At 41.4% G+C, this 19,411-nt stretch overlaps 1 protein-coding gene, 1 long non-coding RNA gene and 1 other non-coding gene across 3 annotated transcripts; 2 read left to right on the plus strand and 1 right to left on the minus strand.

The window, feature by feature from the left end:
- Positions 1-613: 613 nt before the first annotated feature.
- Positions 614-694, minus strand: TRNAL-AAG (transfer RNA leucine (anticodon AAG)). Its single transcript has one exon. It is a non-coding gene; the product is annotated as a tRNA-Leu (tRNA).
- Positions 695-1,421: 727 nt separating this feature from the next.
- LOC131242134 (small ribosomal subunit protein uS4y) lies at positions 1,422-9,260 on the plus strand. Its single transcript, XM_058240572.1, has 3 exons — positions 1,422-1,579; positions 1,692-2,073; positions 8,872-9,260. Exons 1-3 carry the CDS (start codon positions 1,552-1,554, stop codon positions 9,053-9,055), a joined length of 594 nt encoding a protein of 197 aa, XP_058096555.1. The 5' UTR covers positions 1,422-1,551; the 3' UTR covers positions 9,056-9,260.
- A 5,681-nt stretch (positions 9,261-14,941) lies between these two features.
- LOC131242135 (uncharacterized) lies at positions 14,942-16,986 on the plus strand. Its single transcript, XR_009169512.1, has 2 exons — positions 14,942-15,726; positions 16,801-16,986. It is a non-coding gene; the product is annotated as an uncharacterized LOC131242135 (long non-coding RNA).
- Positions 16,987-19,411: the final 2,425 nt, after the last annotated feature.

The raw sequence follows: 19,411 nt of genomic DNA on the forward strand, positions 1-19,411 counted from the left end.
AAAAAAGGAAAAAATAGAATATTTGAAGAAAGTAAGGGTTCTTTGGGTTACACAGATACCATGAAATTCCATGTGTGAAAAATGAAAATGAAAAAAACAAAGACAGTTTCTTTACAAGAATAGCACGAAATTCAATTAGTATGAAAAATGAAAAAGAAAAAGAGAAAAAAAACAGTTTCTTTACCAGGATAGTATGAAATTCAATAAGAGTAAAAAGAAGAAAGAAAAAATGAGTTTGAAAAATAGAAATGATAAGAAAAATAAAACAGTTTCTTTACAAGGATAGCTTGAAACTCAACAGGACTGAAAAAGAAGAAAAATTGAGTGTAAAAAAAGAAATGAATTTCAATAAGAGCGTAAAAAATAAAAAAATGAGTGTGAGAAAAGAAAAGGTAAGAGTGAAAGGAAGAAAAAAAAATTGTAAAAAAAGATAATAAAATAAGAGTGAAAAGAAGAAAAATGAGTGTGGACAAAGAAAACAAAATAAGAGTGAAATAAAGAAAAATGAGTGTGGAAAAAGAAAACAAAAAAAGAGTAAAAACAAAAACAAAACGTGGAAGAGAAGAAAAAAAAGGAGTGAGAAGAAGAAAAAATGAGCATGGAAAAAAATATATGTTGAGAGTGGGATTTGAACCCACGCCCTTTCGGACCAGAACCTTAATCTGGCGCCTTAGACCAACTCGGCCATCTCAACTTATTGATATGTTTACATAAAATTTTATAATTAATTATTTATATTTTTGGCAGATTTTGGTGATTAGATTATAACTATGTTTGTAATTAAAGATGAGTAAGGCCGTTTGAATATAATTGGAGATGGGTAACCGCACTTAGATTTTGCATATCTAACTGACGTTTAATCCAATCCATCCATTTAGTGGCTAAGGCTAACTGGCATTGTTCCACGGGGATTTGAATGCAGGACCGTCTATCCGGACAGAGCCAACGAAAACGGACCGTCAGGATCATGCGTGAGAGCGACCGATGATATACCCAATTACTTAGAAATTACTCAGAAATTCAATATATCCGTACAACTATTTCAAATCGAACCATCAGACTATGTGTCCCAGTTCAGGTGTATCACGAACACAAAAAGAAAAAGTTCATTTGATTATCTGAATATCAGATAGGGGGACACTTATTTAACGGTTGAAAATGAAAAAATATCCAATCGTCTTGTTTAAACAAGCAAGTGTCCACGTATTAGAGGTTATAATTGTCCACCCAATATCATTTTGCAGTGTGACTTGAACAGCGTGTTCTACAACGCAGTCGGTTTATATTGCCAAGTATACTATTTCTGACTACCTGCGTATCAAGCGACGTACTCTACCAGAGTATCGAATAACACCAAAAGTCTCAGGGCCAAGAAGGCCCAAAAGATTAGGCCCATCAAAGAGAGGCCCACCCAGCAGCTCAGCCCATTTCCTAACCCAAACTAGGGTTTCATATAAAACCCTCTCTATTCCCTCCGCTCTCTCACTCTTCTTATTTCTTCTCTGTCCACAACGGAAGAGCGAAGGCAGGGTAGAAGGAGAAGCGGCAGCGATGGTGCACGTTAACTTCTACCGCAATTGTAATCTCTCTCTCTCTCTCTCTCTCTCTCTCATAGATTCCACCATTTTAATCTTCACATTGTACAAAACCCTAACACCTGGTATTTTTTTATTCCATTTGTGCTCATCTAGATGGTAAGACATTCAAGAAGCCGCGCCGGCCGTACGAGAAGGAGCGGCTGGACGCGGAGCTGAAGCTGGTGGGAGAGTACGGGCTGCGGTGCAAGCGCGAGCTGTGGCGGGTGCAGTACGCGCTGAGCCGCATCAGGAACGCGGCGCGGGAGCTACTGACGTTGGATGAGAAGAACCCGCGGCGGATCTTCGAGGGTGAGGCGCTGCTGCGGCGCATGAACCGTTACGGACTGCTCGACGAGAGCCAGAACAAGCTCGACTATGTTCTTGCTCTGACCGTCGAGAATTTCCTTGAGCGCAGGCTGCAGACACTCGTCTTCAAGTCCGGCATGGCCAAGTCCATCCACCACGCCCGTGTCCTCATCAGGCAGAGGCATATCAGGTACAGGGAAATTAGTAATTTGTTTCGTGATCTGGACCGTTCATCTGATGGGCCGCACCATTGATTGGTTTTGGCCCGGAAGCCTCCCAGATTGGATTGTTTTCCAGCAAATGTTGATAATTGCTGCTTTCCATCTCTGCTTGTCGGTCATTGCATATTCGAATTGGGACTTTTCATCTTATATGGGGGGAAGGGGGAAATCTATCTGCGGTTTATCTGATTGGATTCTGGATAGGTGAATTCTAAGCTCCTCAATCACCATGGATGGATCATTTAATTTGAGACCCTTTTTTAATCTTATTTGGGGGAATCCATCTGTGGTGTGTCCGATCGGATTCTGGATAGCTGAATGGTGGGCGCCGCAATCCGCAGCTCTGGATCATTGATGTGATTGGCCCCACGATGGATAGACCGTCTGTGGTGTATAATGGTGGACCTCATCGTCTGCATTGCCGGATCATTGATACGATGGCGCCGCTATGGATAGACCATTTTAATATGGGATCTATTATTTGTGTGGGGAATCTATCTGCTGTGTTTCTTATTGGATTCTGGGTCAATGTTTGCAAATCAGCTTTGTTTTACTTTATTGGTCTGTGTACACGGAGGTATTACCGGTACGTTTCAGGTGATACATACTGGTTTTGGAGGATATGTCAAACCATGTTCTGGATAACTGAATGGTAAGCTCCATGGTCCGCGGCTCTGGATAACTGATTTGATTCGCCCATGGATAGATCATTTTAAGTTTTTAGTGCTAATAAGATTGCTTGCTCTGCTGTGTTTCATTGTGTGTTTAATGCAATTGATGCCAAATTGAGGGTCCTAGCGTTGTGATCACGAGTGTTTTGAGGAAGCAGACTGCATCCTGCCCCTGCCCGTCTCTAGCCAGGAACAGGCAGATCTGTGTGGGGGCCCACTGTGATGTATCTGTTTAGCCACGCTGTCCATATCTTTCTCAGATCATTTTAAGGTATGAATCCAAAAATGAGGTGGATCCGATGCTCAAGTTGACCACACCAAATAGTAAGCTTGGGTTGCATTCATCTTGTCTTGTATTAAATGCAAGAGTTGTCTGTGGTGTGGTCCACTTGAGCGTTTGATTTGCCTCACTTTTGGGCTCATACCTTAAAATGATACGACTTATGAGAATAGGGATGGATAAACATATACATCACAGTGGGCCCCCACACAGATCTGCTTGTTCCTGGCTAGAGACAGGTGGGGTAGGATGCAATCCACTTCCGTGGTTTAAGGGCCTAGCTTGATGAAATCAATAATAAACAGTGGGATTGAACGTGTACCATTGAAACCCTCTTTCTCTCTCTCTATTGGAAAGATTATCAAAGCCTTCGTTTTGCCAATTGAAGTTCCCATTAGGGTGATTATTGTGCAATCCCTTTATCCTGGTGGCAATAACCTTATGAACAGGTTGGATGGCTCATAAACATCACAGGTGGGCCCCATGAAGGCTTCAATGGTGGCGTTTCCATTCCCACTCTTTCCTGTGGTGTGGCATACTTGGGTTTGGATCTGCCTCTTTTTTGGGCTCATGTCCTGACATGATCTTGTGAAGTCAATGGACAGAGTGGATGACTCACATGGACATTGTGGTGGGCCCCATGGGTGCTTTTGCTTTCACGGGCTTGGGAATAGTGATTGTTGCTGTCTTGGGAGTTATTTGAGCACTATGGCTGTATATGATTCTTGATCGTTGTTGTTTTTAGATACATTGACCAGGAGTCCCACCCAACTTGGACGAGTTGGCTCGAGTCAACCCCTTGTTTGGCTGATTCGTTAAGTGAAACTGGATTGGGTCCTCTTGAGTTCAAGTTGACTTGTCCAAGTTACACTGGACTTTGACAAGTCATAATACCATGCTCAACAGTTGTTATCCTTGAGTAGGATGTGTACCATCATAAATCTTCCAAATTAACAAAATGCCAACTTTCATGATAAAAAGTTGAAAAAGCACAACAATTTCCGTAGCTTGCTAGAGCACAAAAGACATTATATTATGCTTGTTCACCGCGGTATATGCTTCCTGCTTCATGCTTATGCTTGGTCTTGAGAAAGAACTCAGCTAGGATGGTGAAAAACACCATGAAGTGACAACACAAAACCCAACTAAGTTGCATGCCATAACTGTGTACTTAACACATCCTCGAGTAGATGTATTCCATGGCTTATGGATGCGATTTCATTTTCCTTTAGTAGACGGTAATTCAGACGGTTAGTTATTCTAATTGTTTGAAACTATCTGTGCTGTGACAGAAACATAATGAACTGTGATTGCTATGTAGTTTAAAGCTTGGGCAATGGTACACAACTGAGCCATGCTGCTTAGTTGGGTTTTGTTTTATTTCTTTATGGTATCCTTCACTATTTCATCTGAGTTATTTCTCAAAAACCAACATAAGATGGAACATACCTTGATGACTAAGCATCATGCAATTAGAAAATAATATAATGTTTTCTTGCTTTAGCAAACTTTAGAAAGGTTTGTGCTATTGTAACTTCATAAGGATGGGGCATACCTTGATGAGCAACTATGATGCAATTAGGAAAAAATAGTGTCTTGTCTTCTTGCCATGGTATTGAAAAGTGGTTATGTTATTGGCCATAAAGGCCATCATGTAAAGAAAACGGTCACCCCCATTACTGATATGGGTGTGAATCAGGGTGTAAAGGCCTGTGCTTTTATAAGGTCATATCATAATCAATGTTGTCAAATGGCATGATTGGCATGCGTCCCAAGGGGGCTGTGTACTTGTGTGTTCACATAATCGCTTATGTGATTGCACATCCCCCAAATCTTCTTCTTCTTCTTCTTCTTCTTCTTCTTCTTCTTCTTCTTTTTGGAAAAAAAATCAAAGAATAATGAAAAAGAATAATTAAAAATTATGTAAAAATACCGTGTAGGGAAATTTTTTTTTCAATTTTATATAGTTTTATTACCAATTTCATTTAAAATTTGTTGCAGTTATTACATCTATTAGACTTAGATTATAACAAGCCAACTAACAAGTAACCAAATGAATGCATATTGTAAAAAATGTGAAAAGAAAACAATATAAATTTTTTATTGATGTGATTCTGAGAAGAGTTAATAGAGAATGCGAGTATTAGAGTGAGTAAGAGTGTTAAGACTAAGAGAATGAGGTTTTGGAGTGAGAGAGTAAGAGAGTTAATTAGTTAAGGCAGAATAAGAGTACTAGCATGAGAGAGAAATGGCATGTGACTGCATATGATAACACTGATAATGATTTGGGCATTTTATTAATATGGTGCCAAAAAAGAAGAGAGAGTCCTAATTGTCGAAATACTGTGATGGCCTAATCACATAATTGTGGCTTGTGTGGTCACATATTTCTTTGTGCAATCGCATAATGCCCCAATGGTAGAAAACCTGCGTTTGCCACTATGGCATATGCAGTCCATGGTCTCCAATTGGCATATTCAATCTGTGGCATCACTGATAATGATATTGGGCATCTTATTAATATGGAAGATTTGTTATATATGACAGATTTCCTGGGATTGGCTTAATTCCACTGAGAGAATTCTCTTCAATGATTGACACCTTCCTTTTGTCCTTAAAACCTTAAACTTTAGACAACATTTTAGTGCCCCTAGTACTGATTTTGTTGAGCAGGACAATCCATCAACCACTTCTAATTCTGTTGAGAGAGACTCCTTAAAGTGAAGTGTGATAGGGGTTTTTAGTAATTCACCCATGAATTTTCTTTTCTTCTACAAAAATTCAAAAAGTAATACTATTATTCTACTGGTGAACTTGCGTTTATAACCACAGTGCTGGATATGGCTGCATGCACATGGTTTTTATCTCGTTTTGAATGTAACAGCAGCATTGATTTTACAAGCACTGTTTTGAAACATTCTAGTGTATTGAAGCATTGAAGTGAAGATAAATGGGGATTCGGAAAGGGTTGGTGAGCAAACCTTCTGGGACACCTGGTTATAAGAAATTTAAGGGAAGAGGTGGAGGGTTGAGCTAATTGTTGTTTTAGTTAACCTTGAAGTGGTGAGGTTTAATCAGGGAGATAAGAGTTAATGGAAATGGACAAGGAATGGTAAATTCTCTGTCAAATTACTCATGGCTGGAGGATAGTGGAGGTTTCTCAATGGGTTGGTTTAGCAAACTGTCTGTTCACCTCTGTCCAAGAGAAAATTTAAGGGAAGAGGAAGAGAAAGAACCATATGTAGATAACCTCCAGGATGTGAGCTTTAATCTGGAAGCGAGGGATGCGGGTGTGGAAATGAGTAAAGAATGGTAACTTCTCTGTCAAATCCTTCTGAGGGTGAGTGGAGAAGAAAGGGAAAGGCAGTGACAGCTTGGATTTGGGATTTGAAGGCACCTCCCAGAGTTGTTGCTTTTTGGTTGGATAGTAAGTAGAAACAGAGGTCTCATGATTAATAACTTGCACAAGAAGGGGAAAACTATCATTAATGATTGCTGTGTGTGCTTGGAGGATGGGCAGATGGTTGACCATTTACTTTTTTTCAGTCCCCAGTTGGGGGATTGCTTCTTCGACACTTAGGGAGTGCTGTGGGCCATTCTATCGTCAATGGCGATGCTGTTGGAGGCATGGTAAGGCTGCCAATTTTGAGGCAAAAGGAAAATCTTGTGGAATCTTGGATTCCTTGCATCCTTGTAGTCAGTTTGGAAGAAACAATTGGCCTTTAAATAGCTGATTGGAAATGTCAGCCTCGGTAATTGATAGGATTGGAAACCAAGTGGCTTTTTGGGCAAAATCGGCAAATGAATTTGTGATTGTAGCTACGATTAGAAATTGTTATATAGATTCATCTGTTCCATTTTAAGTTGTATTCTTTCCCCTCGGGGCTTCTTTGATAATGTTTATTATTTGTAGAAAACACTCTAATGCATGCTTCATGTATGATTTGGGTTGGGCAAGTGATTTTGTGGTAGTGATGCTGCCATACCATACCAAAACAAGGGTGTATGCTTGTGTTGTAGGCTGTTATCATCTGCTTGATGGTTTTTTTTTTTCTTTTTCTTCCATTGTAGGCTGTTATCATCTGCTTGATGGTTTTCCCCCCCTTAACATGATATTAAGGAAGTGGCACTGATGGGGTCTTTCATATGGTCTTTTCTCCATGCAACTGATTTCAGTTAGAGGGCAATGTTGTGGAAATGAAATAGCTCTCTCTCTCTCTCTCTCTCTCCCTCTCTCTCCCTCTCTCTCTCTCTCTCCTCTTCTTTTCTTTAAAACATGGATTGCAACTTCAACAAAATGGTTCATTAAGGGGGCTGTTTGGATATTTTGTAATGGTAAAAAAAAGAAGAACAGAACTAAAAATAATAGTTTAGTTCTGCACAATTTTTTAACCTTGTTTGTTTAACACATGTTAATATGGAAGTTTGAACTCTGTTTAAAGATAATGGGCTATTCTAGAATTGAAATTAAATATACAAAATGTGGGCCATTAAGCATCTTCGTCTCTGACAACTAAAATAAGATTTTACTATTTTGTGTTGGTTTATGATCCATCTAAAATGGGGCCCTTCATTTGGATGGTTTAATTTTCTTCATCATCACCTAAGCCTTGTATCAACTAATTGGGGTTGGCTATATGAATCCTTTTCTGCCATTCCACTCTGTCACAGGCCATAACTTTAGATAAGACCATCCGTCAACTGGTCATCAAGTCTTTTCTTACGATGTCCAGTCCACCCACGATCTTTTTGGCCTACCCCTTGCCCTTCAATGTGTACTCACTCACCCACTCTTAACTTCTGCAGTTCCTGGTCTCCTTTGCACACAACCAAACCATCTATGGTCTACTTTCCCTCATCTTATTAGTTATTACCTATTATTGGTGCTACCCCTAAATTCCCTTGAATGCATTCACTTCTAATTTGATCTTTGCTTGTGTTGCCACCTATCCATTTCAACATCCTCATTTCAGCTGCACATCCTATGAACATGTTGTTCCAACTGCACAACATTCTGTCTGATAAAGCATGAATGGTCTTATGACCATCCTATATAAATTTCCCTTTCAGTTTGAATGGTACACGATGATCACATAAAACTCTAGAGGCAGATCTCCATTTCTTCCACCTTGCTTGAATTCCATGGGCAGCATCCTTCTCAATCTCTCCACTCTCATGAATTATTGACCCAAGAAATCAAAACTGGTTATTTTGGGAAACTTCTTACTCAGCAATCTTACTAATTCTTTGTTCCCACTCCTATTGTTACTAAAATTGCACTTCATAATGTTTTAGTGTGAATAATTTTAAATCCTTTATATTCTAAAGCACCCCACCATAAATCTAGCTGTGTTTACGCCCTCCCTTGTCCCATTTGTGGTTGTGGGTGAGGGTGTAAACGGGCCTGGGTCCAACCATTTTTTTGAGCTTGTGCTTTGGTATGCTGTTTAGGCTCACATCGGGCTTAGACTGAGCTCGGGTGTCAGGCCTTGAGTGCCGGATCCATTGCCACCCCTAGTTGTGTATTTAGGACAGAGGGAGAGATAAATGTGAAAGTGCCTAAAAAGAAAAACTGTTATTAGGGGGTTAAACAAATAACCAGTTTTTGAAGGGGGGGGGGGGGCAGTTGTTCTTGTAAAATATTAACTAGGAAAAAAACTTCTCCACTTTTCATTTCTTAACCAACCATGGTTAAAAAAGAGTTAACTGGTTATGGGATATTCTTGGTGTTTCAGACTTCTTTTGTGGAATTAGATACTGTGGTGGTGGTTATATGCATGACTGTGGGCACTTATATTCTTGAATTTTACATGCAGGGTTGGTAGGCAGGTCGTCAACATTCCTTCTTTCATGGTGCGGGTAGATTCACAAAAGCACATTGATTTCTCACTTACTAGCCCTCTGGGAGGAGGACGCCCTGGAAGGGTGAAGAGAAGGAATCAGAAAGCTGCTGCTAAGAAAGCTTCTGGTGGAGATGGTGATGAGGAAGACGAGGATTGAGCACCCTTACCTCATTTTGGTCATGGTAGGAGACTTTTTGATTGTCTTGTGGCATTCTACAGAGGAACCGTTGCTTGTCTTTTTGTCTTCTTGATGATCTGGACAAATGATTTTTCTTTTTATTTTTGATGCAAATGGTACAAGGTGGTTTATGAAGTTCTAAGTTTTGAGTTTGATAGGTGAATGCGTTCCTTCTTTTGGATTATTTGAGCTTCGCCACAAGTGTGTGATATTGGGCTTTGTTATGGTCCATTACGTCTGATTTCAACAGCTTTTTTGATAGTATTCCTTTGTTATGTTTTCAATTGGCATTGGTTAACCGTTATTTTCTTTCTTGTAGCTTTTCTTCTCTGGAAGTATGGAATCCCACATACTTGACGCAACCTTGGACCAAACCCTGCTGATTTCTGAAATGTTGCAAGATAGTTTTACTTGTGTTTTTTTTTTTTGCAGGCCTCTTTCCAATGTATTTGTTCATGTGATGTCCTCTCATTGCATTTAAGCAGCGTTTTGCATGCAATGAGAATGATGTTTGTTGCAGCTGTCTCCATTCTTCCTCATTTGCTGATGAGAGTTTGGCTGCTTTTCTCATCTTGCTTCACAATTTCACTATAGCCTTCAAATGGCAGAATATAGAAAAGATGATTTTACATTAGCTTTCCTCTCATTCGGTTGTTTTGGTCCAACCATGGCCTAATAGTGGTTGGTCCAGTTTTGGCACCAAGGCCACTCAGTAAATGCATATGCTAGTTTTTGTTCCCAGCCCATTGAATTCCATGCTATTTTTCACGAGTTTCAGTGTCTGCTCATTGGGCAATGGGCTTCAATGTGTGGGCATGTAGGATTGATGTATTCAAGGCCACACATGATTAATCAAAGTTTTAATTTACGGTTAATGTGGACCATTTTAAACATCCAGATTATCTGATTGAGCAATGGACCTGCTCAAGGGTCGGCTGACATATGGTCCTGATTCAGTGGTCTGATTGGTTTGTGTGGCCAGTGGCATTGATGGTACTGGTGGCTTGACTTAAAGGTTTAAAGTATTATTATTTTGGACTTAATGACTAGAGTCTTTTGAATAGTTGTCTAGTTTTATGTTTTATTTTGAAGTCTGTCTCTGTTTATTTATTTATTTAATTAAATAATGATTTTATTATATAATAGGTACTGTAGATTTGTTTGAGATTTTCTTTAGATACTTATCTTTTGCATTTTGGCCTTTATAAAGGCATGTTAGGTCCTATGTAACAATTTAGTTGGTGAGTGTTTTGAATAATGAACAGAGTCTTTTCCTGCCATCGGGATTTTTGAAGGGGGTAGAAACCTCTGTTTTGGATTGCCATCGAATCCTTGCCCTTTTTTAGAGGGTGGTTGTATTGTTGTAATCAGTCTAATTCTCGGCCAGTGTTCAAAGGATTAGGATAGGAATTATTTAAGGGGCAGGAATCTCTATTTTAGATAGCTATAGAATCTTTGGCCTTTTTTAGATGGTGGTTGTGTTGTTCTATTCAATCTAATTCTGGGCCAGTGATCAGAGGGTTAGGAAGCTTGATATTGGGGGGATTTTTTGAAGTCCTGGTTTCACATTTTTGATCAAATGAATGTCCGCAGAATGGGGCCAAATTTTATCTAACAGTATATCAAGTTACCCTACTCTAATTAGGCATTTAGGGCCTTTTTTGAGTTGCTTAAAGAAGTGCCTTTTGGTTGTGAGATTGCAATTCACTAAAAAAGCACTTAAGATTGATGGGGCCCACATTAATTCATTGTTAAAAAGCAATTATTGAAAATTGCTTCCCCCCACCTTAGCACGTATGTGATAGTGATACATCATGATGTTTGAGGCCTGTTATGTGTTGCTTAAGAAGCAATTTTGGTTGTTTGTAATTTCCAAAAGCTCCAAGTGATGAGCACTTTTGGTTGGGGGCAACGCCACTTACTTGAAAAGCTAGCATAAGAAAGAGCATTTTCATCCTGACTTGGAGACTCGAGAGAGGTGTTTTGCCTGATCCCAAGTTGATTAGAAAAAAAGATGTCTGGATAATTGCTTTTTAATAATTAATGTGGTCACTAACCAAATGTGTTTATCACTTCCCTGCGTTGGAACATGAAAATGATGCCTTGTTCTCCCCCGCAAAAAAAAGAAAGAAAGAAAGGAAGCAGGCCTTGAGTTTGATGGCATCTCCTTTGCAAATCTCTTTGAAAAGATTTGAGCACCTACAAGCATATCCAACACATTACGAGTCTTAGAATTGGAATTGGACACTGGTACTTGATGTTGATTTTATTATTTTATGGACTATTAAAATACATCCGCCACATGCCATCATTTTTATGATTAGTAGAGTACGTACTGTACATGGGCTGGTACTCTACTTTACAATCCCCCTTTCAATTCCGGACTGTACATGGGCTCGTACTCTCCAGGCTCAATAGCTAATCTGAATTCATTAATAAATGATTCCTCTTCTTTCTACACTAAAAACATTTCCACACCTCATCACCTATAGATACTTATCTATCCTTTATTCAATCAAATCACAATAGCTTAATTTTAAAAGGTTTTAAATTTGAAAAATTCAAACTCAAGCTAATAAAATAGACGTTGCTGACAACACCCTACTGACGTGGATTGTTGACGTGGCGCAGGCATAACAATCATGCATTGCTTGTCCAACTAAATATGCATCAGCTACACTAACCCAAGCATCACCTCCATTGATTTGCTTGTGATGGACGGACCTTAATGCAACAGTGCAAAACACATGTTTTCTGATCATTCACACGTGCAATTTCTGTTTGAACTACTCAAGTGTGTAATCCACTAAGTCACCAAACTGGCAGATTCTGAAAAGACCCAAGCAAACTGGGGTGGAGAAATGCCAAGTTCGCTCCAGCAAGTGAACTTTGGTTCTTGCCTCAAACATGTGGCCCACCTGTTGCAAGATCTAAGCTGTTCGTTAGGTGGGTCCCCATCAAGCCTTCCTGAGAAACAAGTTTGACCTGGTTATTGGGTGGGCCAGTCTCAATGGCTCTTAACCATTTAGTTTATATGTACATTTGCAACTATCTGGTAATCAGATCAGCTTGATGTTCAAGATGAGGCATGGACACAGTGTACTCAATCTGATGAACGGTTTGGATCCAGCAAAGGTATACCATGTTCGCACGTACGAAGAAAAAAGTGCTTAAAAAAAGTACTGCACCGGCGAATTACTATTGCAGCGAAGGTGATAGGTTATTGAATTTGGAGGGTAAGTACAACCATCTACCAGCTGATTGAATTTGTGGGTAAAGTAACAAAACAACCACCGCATTATGTGTCTGTGGGCCCCACCGCTGATCGATTTTTGGAAGCAGTTAGGTGCTGACCCCATATCTGACGGTTGTTAAGATTCTGTATACTGATTTTCCAAGTGTAAGAATACAAGCAAGAATCATATTTAGGGCGTGTTTGCATAGAATGCAATTTGGGAATTGCACCAGTTTGGATTAATAAGACATTTTCGTTTGTTTGGAAAACTGTGGGGGACTAAACCAAAGCATTTGCATTTGTTTTAAATGAAGCAAAATTAGCTAGAACATGGATCCAAGCTTTCCACCAGGTGGGCCACACCCTTAACATCTTCTGGCCATCCGTTTGTTTTGTACACACTGAGTTGAGCAACCTGAGTGTGAACCGATCTGATTTTTACCAAAGATGGAAATTGTATGGCCCACCTGATGAAAGCTTGAATTTCGCACACCTGTACCATAGTGGCATGTGTGAATGGCAGGTGCATTGTGGAAGATCTTTGGTTTTCCAAACCGTTGATCCTATGAGATATGCGGATAAATGATGGGGCCTGCCTTGAAAATCTTCTAGATTATAAGGTGGATAAACAAACCATCTACATTCAAATGGAAAGAGTTCAGTTGTCAAAGGTTTGATACATTTGAATGCTGGAGATTTTGTGGGTGTACCCCATTCACACTGAGGCCCATCATACAAACGGTTTGAATCATTTAAACGTGCCCCACATGCATGCAATCTTTGGCGTATGCTCATTTAGATACCACCAAATGAATTACTTTTCCTACTTAGAGCAGTAGCTAAATAACTTTTTTGAGATAAGACGTTTGTTTTATGATTGTAAGTTACTTAAGCTATTTATGTCTCAAGTAACTTATTTTAGTTTGTACTTATCTTTTAAGTAAAAAGATACTTAATAGTTATCTTAAACCAAGCATATTTATCTCAAATAATTTACTTATGTACTACTATTAGTAGAAAAAATGAACTTTTGGTATATCCAAAAGGCCCTCAGTCACTTCAACTTAACAAGTAAAAACCAAGAAATAAGTTACTCTAGGCATGAGTAGCTTAAGTAACTTAGATCCAAACTCTCCTTAATAATTTAATAATTTGTGGTCTATCAATATTATTAAAGAACAACAAAGGCGTAAAAAATTGTGCAATCTGCATGGTATGGCATTCTCATGCGTCCAGATCACGTGTATGCCATAGATTAAAGGGACTGGATCGTCCAAACGGTGTGTACTTTGGAATCGTGGCCATTCATTACTACATCTATCAAATGGACGGTTTCGATCTACTTCATGTGTTCCACGTCGTCCAGAAATGACACGGTGGACAGTTTCCTCCTTTGCCTCCTGAGGCACTGATTCTCTCCTTCAAATGATTGCATGGAAAACACGAGCTTTTTGGTCATTTCGCGTCAGGCGCACGTTACAGGGACTGATTACCAAACTTCTGGAGGGACGCGAATTGCCTGTGCCCCGGGCCCCCACATGAAGTTCCTGAGATCGGAAACTATGTGGAGACCACAGAGATTTCCGAGAGAAATCCACTCCGTCCATCAGTTTTTAAAGATCACAATAGAACGGATATAGAAAAATCAGATGGGCCACACGACATGAAACAGTGAGAACGAAAGCACTCACCGTTGAAACTTTCCCGGAGCCGAGCGTGATTTATATATGCCATCCAAACCGTCACTACCACTACCATAAACTGTAGGAACAAATATCATCCAGATCCAAAACTTCTGTAGCGCCACGAAGTTTTCAGTGTTGGGCATTGAATCCACACTTCCTGTTGTGTGGCCAACTTTAGTGTTGGATCTAGCTGATTTTTGGATTCTTCATCTATTTTGAACTTGAGAAACTGATGGACGGAGAGGATTTTATACGGGAATCTCTATTGGGCCCACATAGCATCCAACCATAGGAATTTCCTGTTGGGCAGTGGGAACAGGTAATTGGCGTCCCAAAATGAGGGACCGAAAAGAAAGACGCTCGTGTACCTCGCGTTGTACCTAACAGGGTAACTTGTGGGAAATGATTTGAAGTCTATGAAATCCACGCCGTCCATCAGGTGCAAGGCTTATTTGGCTTTGATCACAAAAGTCATGCTGATTCAACACTCAGGTGGGACACTAAGTTTAAAATTATACAAAAAATCTTTAAATTATCGTAGCATGGCCCAACTGAGTGAATGGATTGGATGGTATATAAACATCGCGTGAGCTATAGACAAAACTAAATAGTGGGCGTCCATACCAAATATTTCCTATGGTGTGGTCCTAAATGAGTTTGGATTATCATGATTTTTGGATCCAATGGTGGAAGAGAGGCAGAGTACCCGATGGACGGTTTGGATCTAAATATTTCCACCCAAGGTCCGACTGAAAAGTCATAATCGCACCCTTCTCTCACGGAGCAAGACAGTATTGCCTCAATCTAATTTCAGTAGATCAGATCTACAAGGGCATATTAGGGGTTCAGAGATCTGGGCAGGTGGTCGGTATGGATCCAACTATCCATTTGGTGGGCCCCTCTTTAGATGGTCTGAACACTTCATCCGACTGACAATCCTAGCCGTCCGGTCTGTTGCCTTCAACATCCAACGGGGAAAACCACGGTTAAGATCTTCCTGATCGGTCTTCATCAAGCCGCAGCCCCTCCATGGGTGGGACCCACTTGGACTGGACGGTCCTGATCAGCCACTTCATCTGGAACATACCAATCAATCCGCCTATAAAGCGGACGACTTGGACTGGTCTCCGAAAGGGCCGTTTGCCACCACATCTCCAATCAGGAGCCACGTAGCATCTTATGGGGCCCACGTGTCCCCTCCCATGTACACGTGTCACACGAGGCCGATGTGGCGTGAGGCTTATGCCTCCTCCTTGCCTATAAAAAGGGCAACACAACGAAATTAACGCCATCTCTTTAAAGCGCCAAGCCCATGGAAACCACTTGTTTTCCGGCCAATTCTCCGGAAATCTGATGAACTCATGACCGTTAAACTTGCAAAAGAATCCAGAGATCCGATATCCTGTCCCGATTTCCAGAAATCTGCAGAGATTCCGGCGAGCAGATCCGCCATGGAAACCGGCCATCTTCAGAGATTTACGGATATGGGAAGATCCGACGAGAAAACAGCTGATCGGCGATCTTCGTCGTTCGTTCACTATCAGGTGTTGAAGATCAGAGAAGAAGATTCGCATCTCGGAGAGGACATCGGCGAGGGTTTGAGTACGAGAGAAAAGCTCGCTTTCCTTAAACTCAGCTCGCAGATGGACGCTCTGTTCTACTCGCGGCCGATCTTGCCGTCTTCTCCTCTCGGCAATAAAACAGCGATCGAATCGTTCCAGTGAGGAGAGGTTCGTTTGTTCCTCTTATGGATTGATTGCCCGTTTCTTCGAATTCCTCGCCGATTTCATCTCTTGAAGGTTAAAATTTTCAAATGGCTAGAAAGTAAAGTATCTCAATTCTCAAATCCTTCGAGACTGGGAATTGATTTGTAGCTTTCCTCGTTTCTTAACTTTCGCTCCATGGTGAATGTCAGAAAAGCCATTGCGGATAACTCCCGATCCGCTTCTAATTTTCTAACGCTTAGCTCTCGTAAATTGACTACCCTTTTTAGCTCAGTGTTGTCGAAAATGACGATTTTACCCCTGGACACTTTTAAAGAAGACTGGTTAATTTGGTACCCTTTCTGTCGAGCTGATACTTCATGAGCACGAATTCGTAACTGTACAGGTATTCATCTCAAACCAAACCGTCCAAATCGTGACACCTGCTGTAGGTAGTTATAAATCAGATTGATTTAATGATCTTAAGGTGAATTTGGACCATCGATCAGGAGTATGTCCATCAGTCGGCCAGCTTTGATATCATTTCACCCTACGGTACTCCCGGCGATTTTGGACGGTTTAGTTTGAGTTACATGTGTTCCACGTCCCAGATTAATCATAGACCGGGCCCTGACTGAGAAACTTATAACACAAGGCCCGATCCTGGCATGGGCCTTGAAAGTTGTTTGGGCCTGGCGTGACCTGAGTTAGTTGGGCCGTGTGGCGCTATGAGACTGGGAATGAGCGGGCCCAGATCCAGAAAAATCAAATTGTACAGGGCTGGCCTTCAAAATCCAGGCCGAGGGCAAATCTCGGTCCACGGGCCAAGCTAGCAGTCCAAGCCTAATAAATCTGGCTGGGTTCGTCGGGTCGGGCGGGATGCCCAGCCTAGCGCCACCCTTATGGAGAAAGAGGGAGCAACGGCACAAGAGTAATTTTACTAAGCGAGTAACAACTGGGGTGTTGAAATTACTGATATGCCCTTGCTGGTTATTTTGCTGGACCTTTTTTTTTTTTCGGTCCTTAATTGGAATTGAATTTCGCCTACCTGTATTAAAAAAGCAGATTGATCTGATATCGTGAGAATTTAACATTTTGCAGGAGTTATAAAGTCGAGAGAGGAGAATGCGTATTAAGGCTTCGGGAGCCTGAATTCCCTATCACTGGCGATTTTCTGGCATTTCTTTCTTTTCGTTTCTCCTTCCTTTGAAGTGCGATGTTCTGATCCATCTCCTTCATCTGTACAGATAACAGACGGCAGCTTCCAACTATGTTTAGTTTCATGAACTTTTCCGCTCGTGGCAACTAGACACACGTATGCGAGATGGTCAGGTCGGTCTGATCCTATGTGTGGGATACACGGATGCAAATGACTGTTAAAAGAAAATAGCCAACGGTTCAAGTTCGGTGGATGTGGCCGCTTCTGATCGTCAGATCATCCTGCTGAGATCTGCGTCATGACGGCTCTGATCTCGCTCTTGTCTGTCTAGTTTCCTCGCATGATGTTTGCATGCTGACCTTTTAAGGTGGGATCCATCGATGAACGGTTCCGAATTATTGGCCCCAGGTAGGGGCAAACACGAAAACCGTCTCTAGTGCTTGACAGTCTGAGGCGAGGTTTGGAAATGGCCTGGGCCGTTGCTTAGGGTTTCCAGGTCCGACCCTTGATGGGCCGGCCCTGGCCTGGGCCATTTGTTGTTGGGTCAAGGCATGAATTTCAGGCCTGGTTAACCAATGGGTCGATATTGGTTACGCCGTGATTAATGAATCTGATGATTATGGAGAGATGGGCCCAAGTGAATCGATTTCCATTCCCATTTGGATTCTTAGGACAGCCTCTCCCATTTCTCTCGAGTTGCACCTCTTACGTGCAAGTGGAGATACTATTTTTAGTCCCATCTATTGATAGTAAATGCATGCTCAAAACGACTGCGGACGATGACCAAGAATATTACAACCATTCCATCCATGACAAGGCCAAACAGACGAGTGGCCTGGATCAGATCACCTGAAGTTGGGTCCCAACTTCTAGGGTCCTCTCTTTTAGAGCTCGGTCCAACTTGTATGGTAGGACGCTCTTCTCAAACAACCTTCCGATGTGATGATAAACACCTTACGTTAACTTTCCAATACTCCGGACTACCTGACAGCGATGGGGCCTACTTTCTGAGGCAGCATATGATATTTCTGGGGCTATGTCATGAGCGGTTAAGATCTTGCACATGTGACTAGTTGAGTACCATCTGATTTGGTGGGCTCCTGTTATGGATCATTCGATGGTGGGCCCAGAAAATGTTGGGCCCACGTTGTAAGCAGTTTGCTTGCATTTGACAACTCAACACCTATGATCGATCCTGGGGAAGGCCGTGCCATGAGCAGTTCGGATGTATCCTATATGCGCTAGGGTGCGCAAAGGACGAAATGGTGCGGCCTTGATGTGATTTTGCGTCGTGTCCCAGAAATTGTAAATGTGTGCTTGGTAGAATATGCAGTACATGTCGATTGAGCAGATTGTCCATGAAGATGTGAGTGGGAACCGGCAGACAAGGTGTACAAACCCCGGACCTGATGAAACTACAAAATGTAAATTGAATGGTAATTGGCTAACAAGTGCCTTTAAACCGTCCAGTCGTTTTGTATAACAGTAGCCCATAGTTGATTAGACCAGGTTTTTATCATTGGCTGGCATGGCTCGGCACAGATGGGCTTAAACACTGGGACAGGTTTGGCGGCCTGACCCTGGTCCTACAGTTCTAGGTTGTCTGTCACCCCTACTGGAGGATGTGCTGACCGAATTACGCATCAACAGTAATATTGCCGGTTGGCTTTAGGTTGGTCTCTCGCTTTGGTGGGTCTAACCAACCTTGCTTGGGTTTTTTAGTACCATGAGTCTCATCTCATATGCACTGTGCTTGTGGTTGTTACTTGCCAATCTTGTACTTGTAGGCACATGAATAGGGTGGGAAAATGTTACAAGTTCAATCCTACAATGTATTGAATATGGTTCATGAGGTTGGCAATGGGCCAGGTAGCCTGATCTGACAAGCCCAACCTGGCTTTGACCCACCAGCTAAGCCTGTGGGCTGGGCATGAACCTTCACCTTCATTTTCGGTTCCGCTTGGGCTCAAGTCATTTTAGTCCAACCCTGCCCACCCCAACCTGTATTTACATGTACATGCTTTTTATCCTACAAATATGCCATTCCAATCGTCAGCTTGGCAAACTCATCCATGTAGACCATTGGTCTCATTCCTCTTAAAATGTCTATTTTCTTTGTGCACAGCTTTATCAATAGTTAGAATTATGCAATTGGAAAAATAAGGATTTTATCAATTTTCAGGCTGGGTGGGCGTGGTTGGGCTTGGGAAAAATCATTTTAGGCTCAGGCTTGGGACTGCTGTATTAGGCATATCGCGGGCATTATCTGGGCTCGGGTGCTGGGTATAAGTGTCGGGCCAAAACCAGCCTAACTGTGGTCCATTGTCATCCTTAAGGGTTTGGTTTATCAATTCATAAAAATCTGACTTAGCCACCGGTTTGACCAGGTTTGATTCAGATCAGCCATTGAGGACAAACCAATAAGATGCTTCTCACTACGGGCCACAGAAAAAGCACTTTGCATGACTTGGAACAAGTAGCGTAATTGAAATTGAATTTCTTAATTAGCCATGATCCTAATCACAGTAGAGCCACTTTGAGGTTCCCTATGAA

Source organism: Magnolia sinica, chromosome 4, assembly GCF_029962835.1.
Source record: "Magnolia sinica isolate HGM2019 chromosome 4, MsV1, whole genome shotgun sequence".
Taxonomy (NCBI): Eukaryota; Viridiplantae; Streptophyta; class Magnoliopsida; order Magnoliales; family Magnoliaceae; genus Magnolia; species Magnolia sinica.

What these genes read in the sequence shown, in the direction of transcription:
- LOC131242134 (XM_058240572.1), top strand. Translation starts at nt 1,552, where the DNA reads ATGGTGCACGTTAACTTCTACCGCAATT. An exon ending in CGTTAACTTCTACCGCAATT is followed by an intron (nt 1,580 to 1,691) that starts GTAATCTCTCTC and finishes GTGCTCATCTAG; the next exon opens with ATGGTAAGACATTCAAGAAG. An exon ending in ATCAGGCAGAGGCATATCAG is followed by an intron (nt 2,074 to 8,871) that starts GTACAGGGAAAT and finishes TTTTACATGCAG; the next exon opens with GGTTGGTAGGCAGGTCGTCA.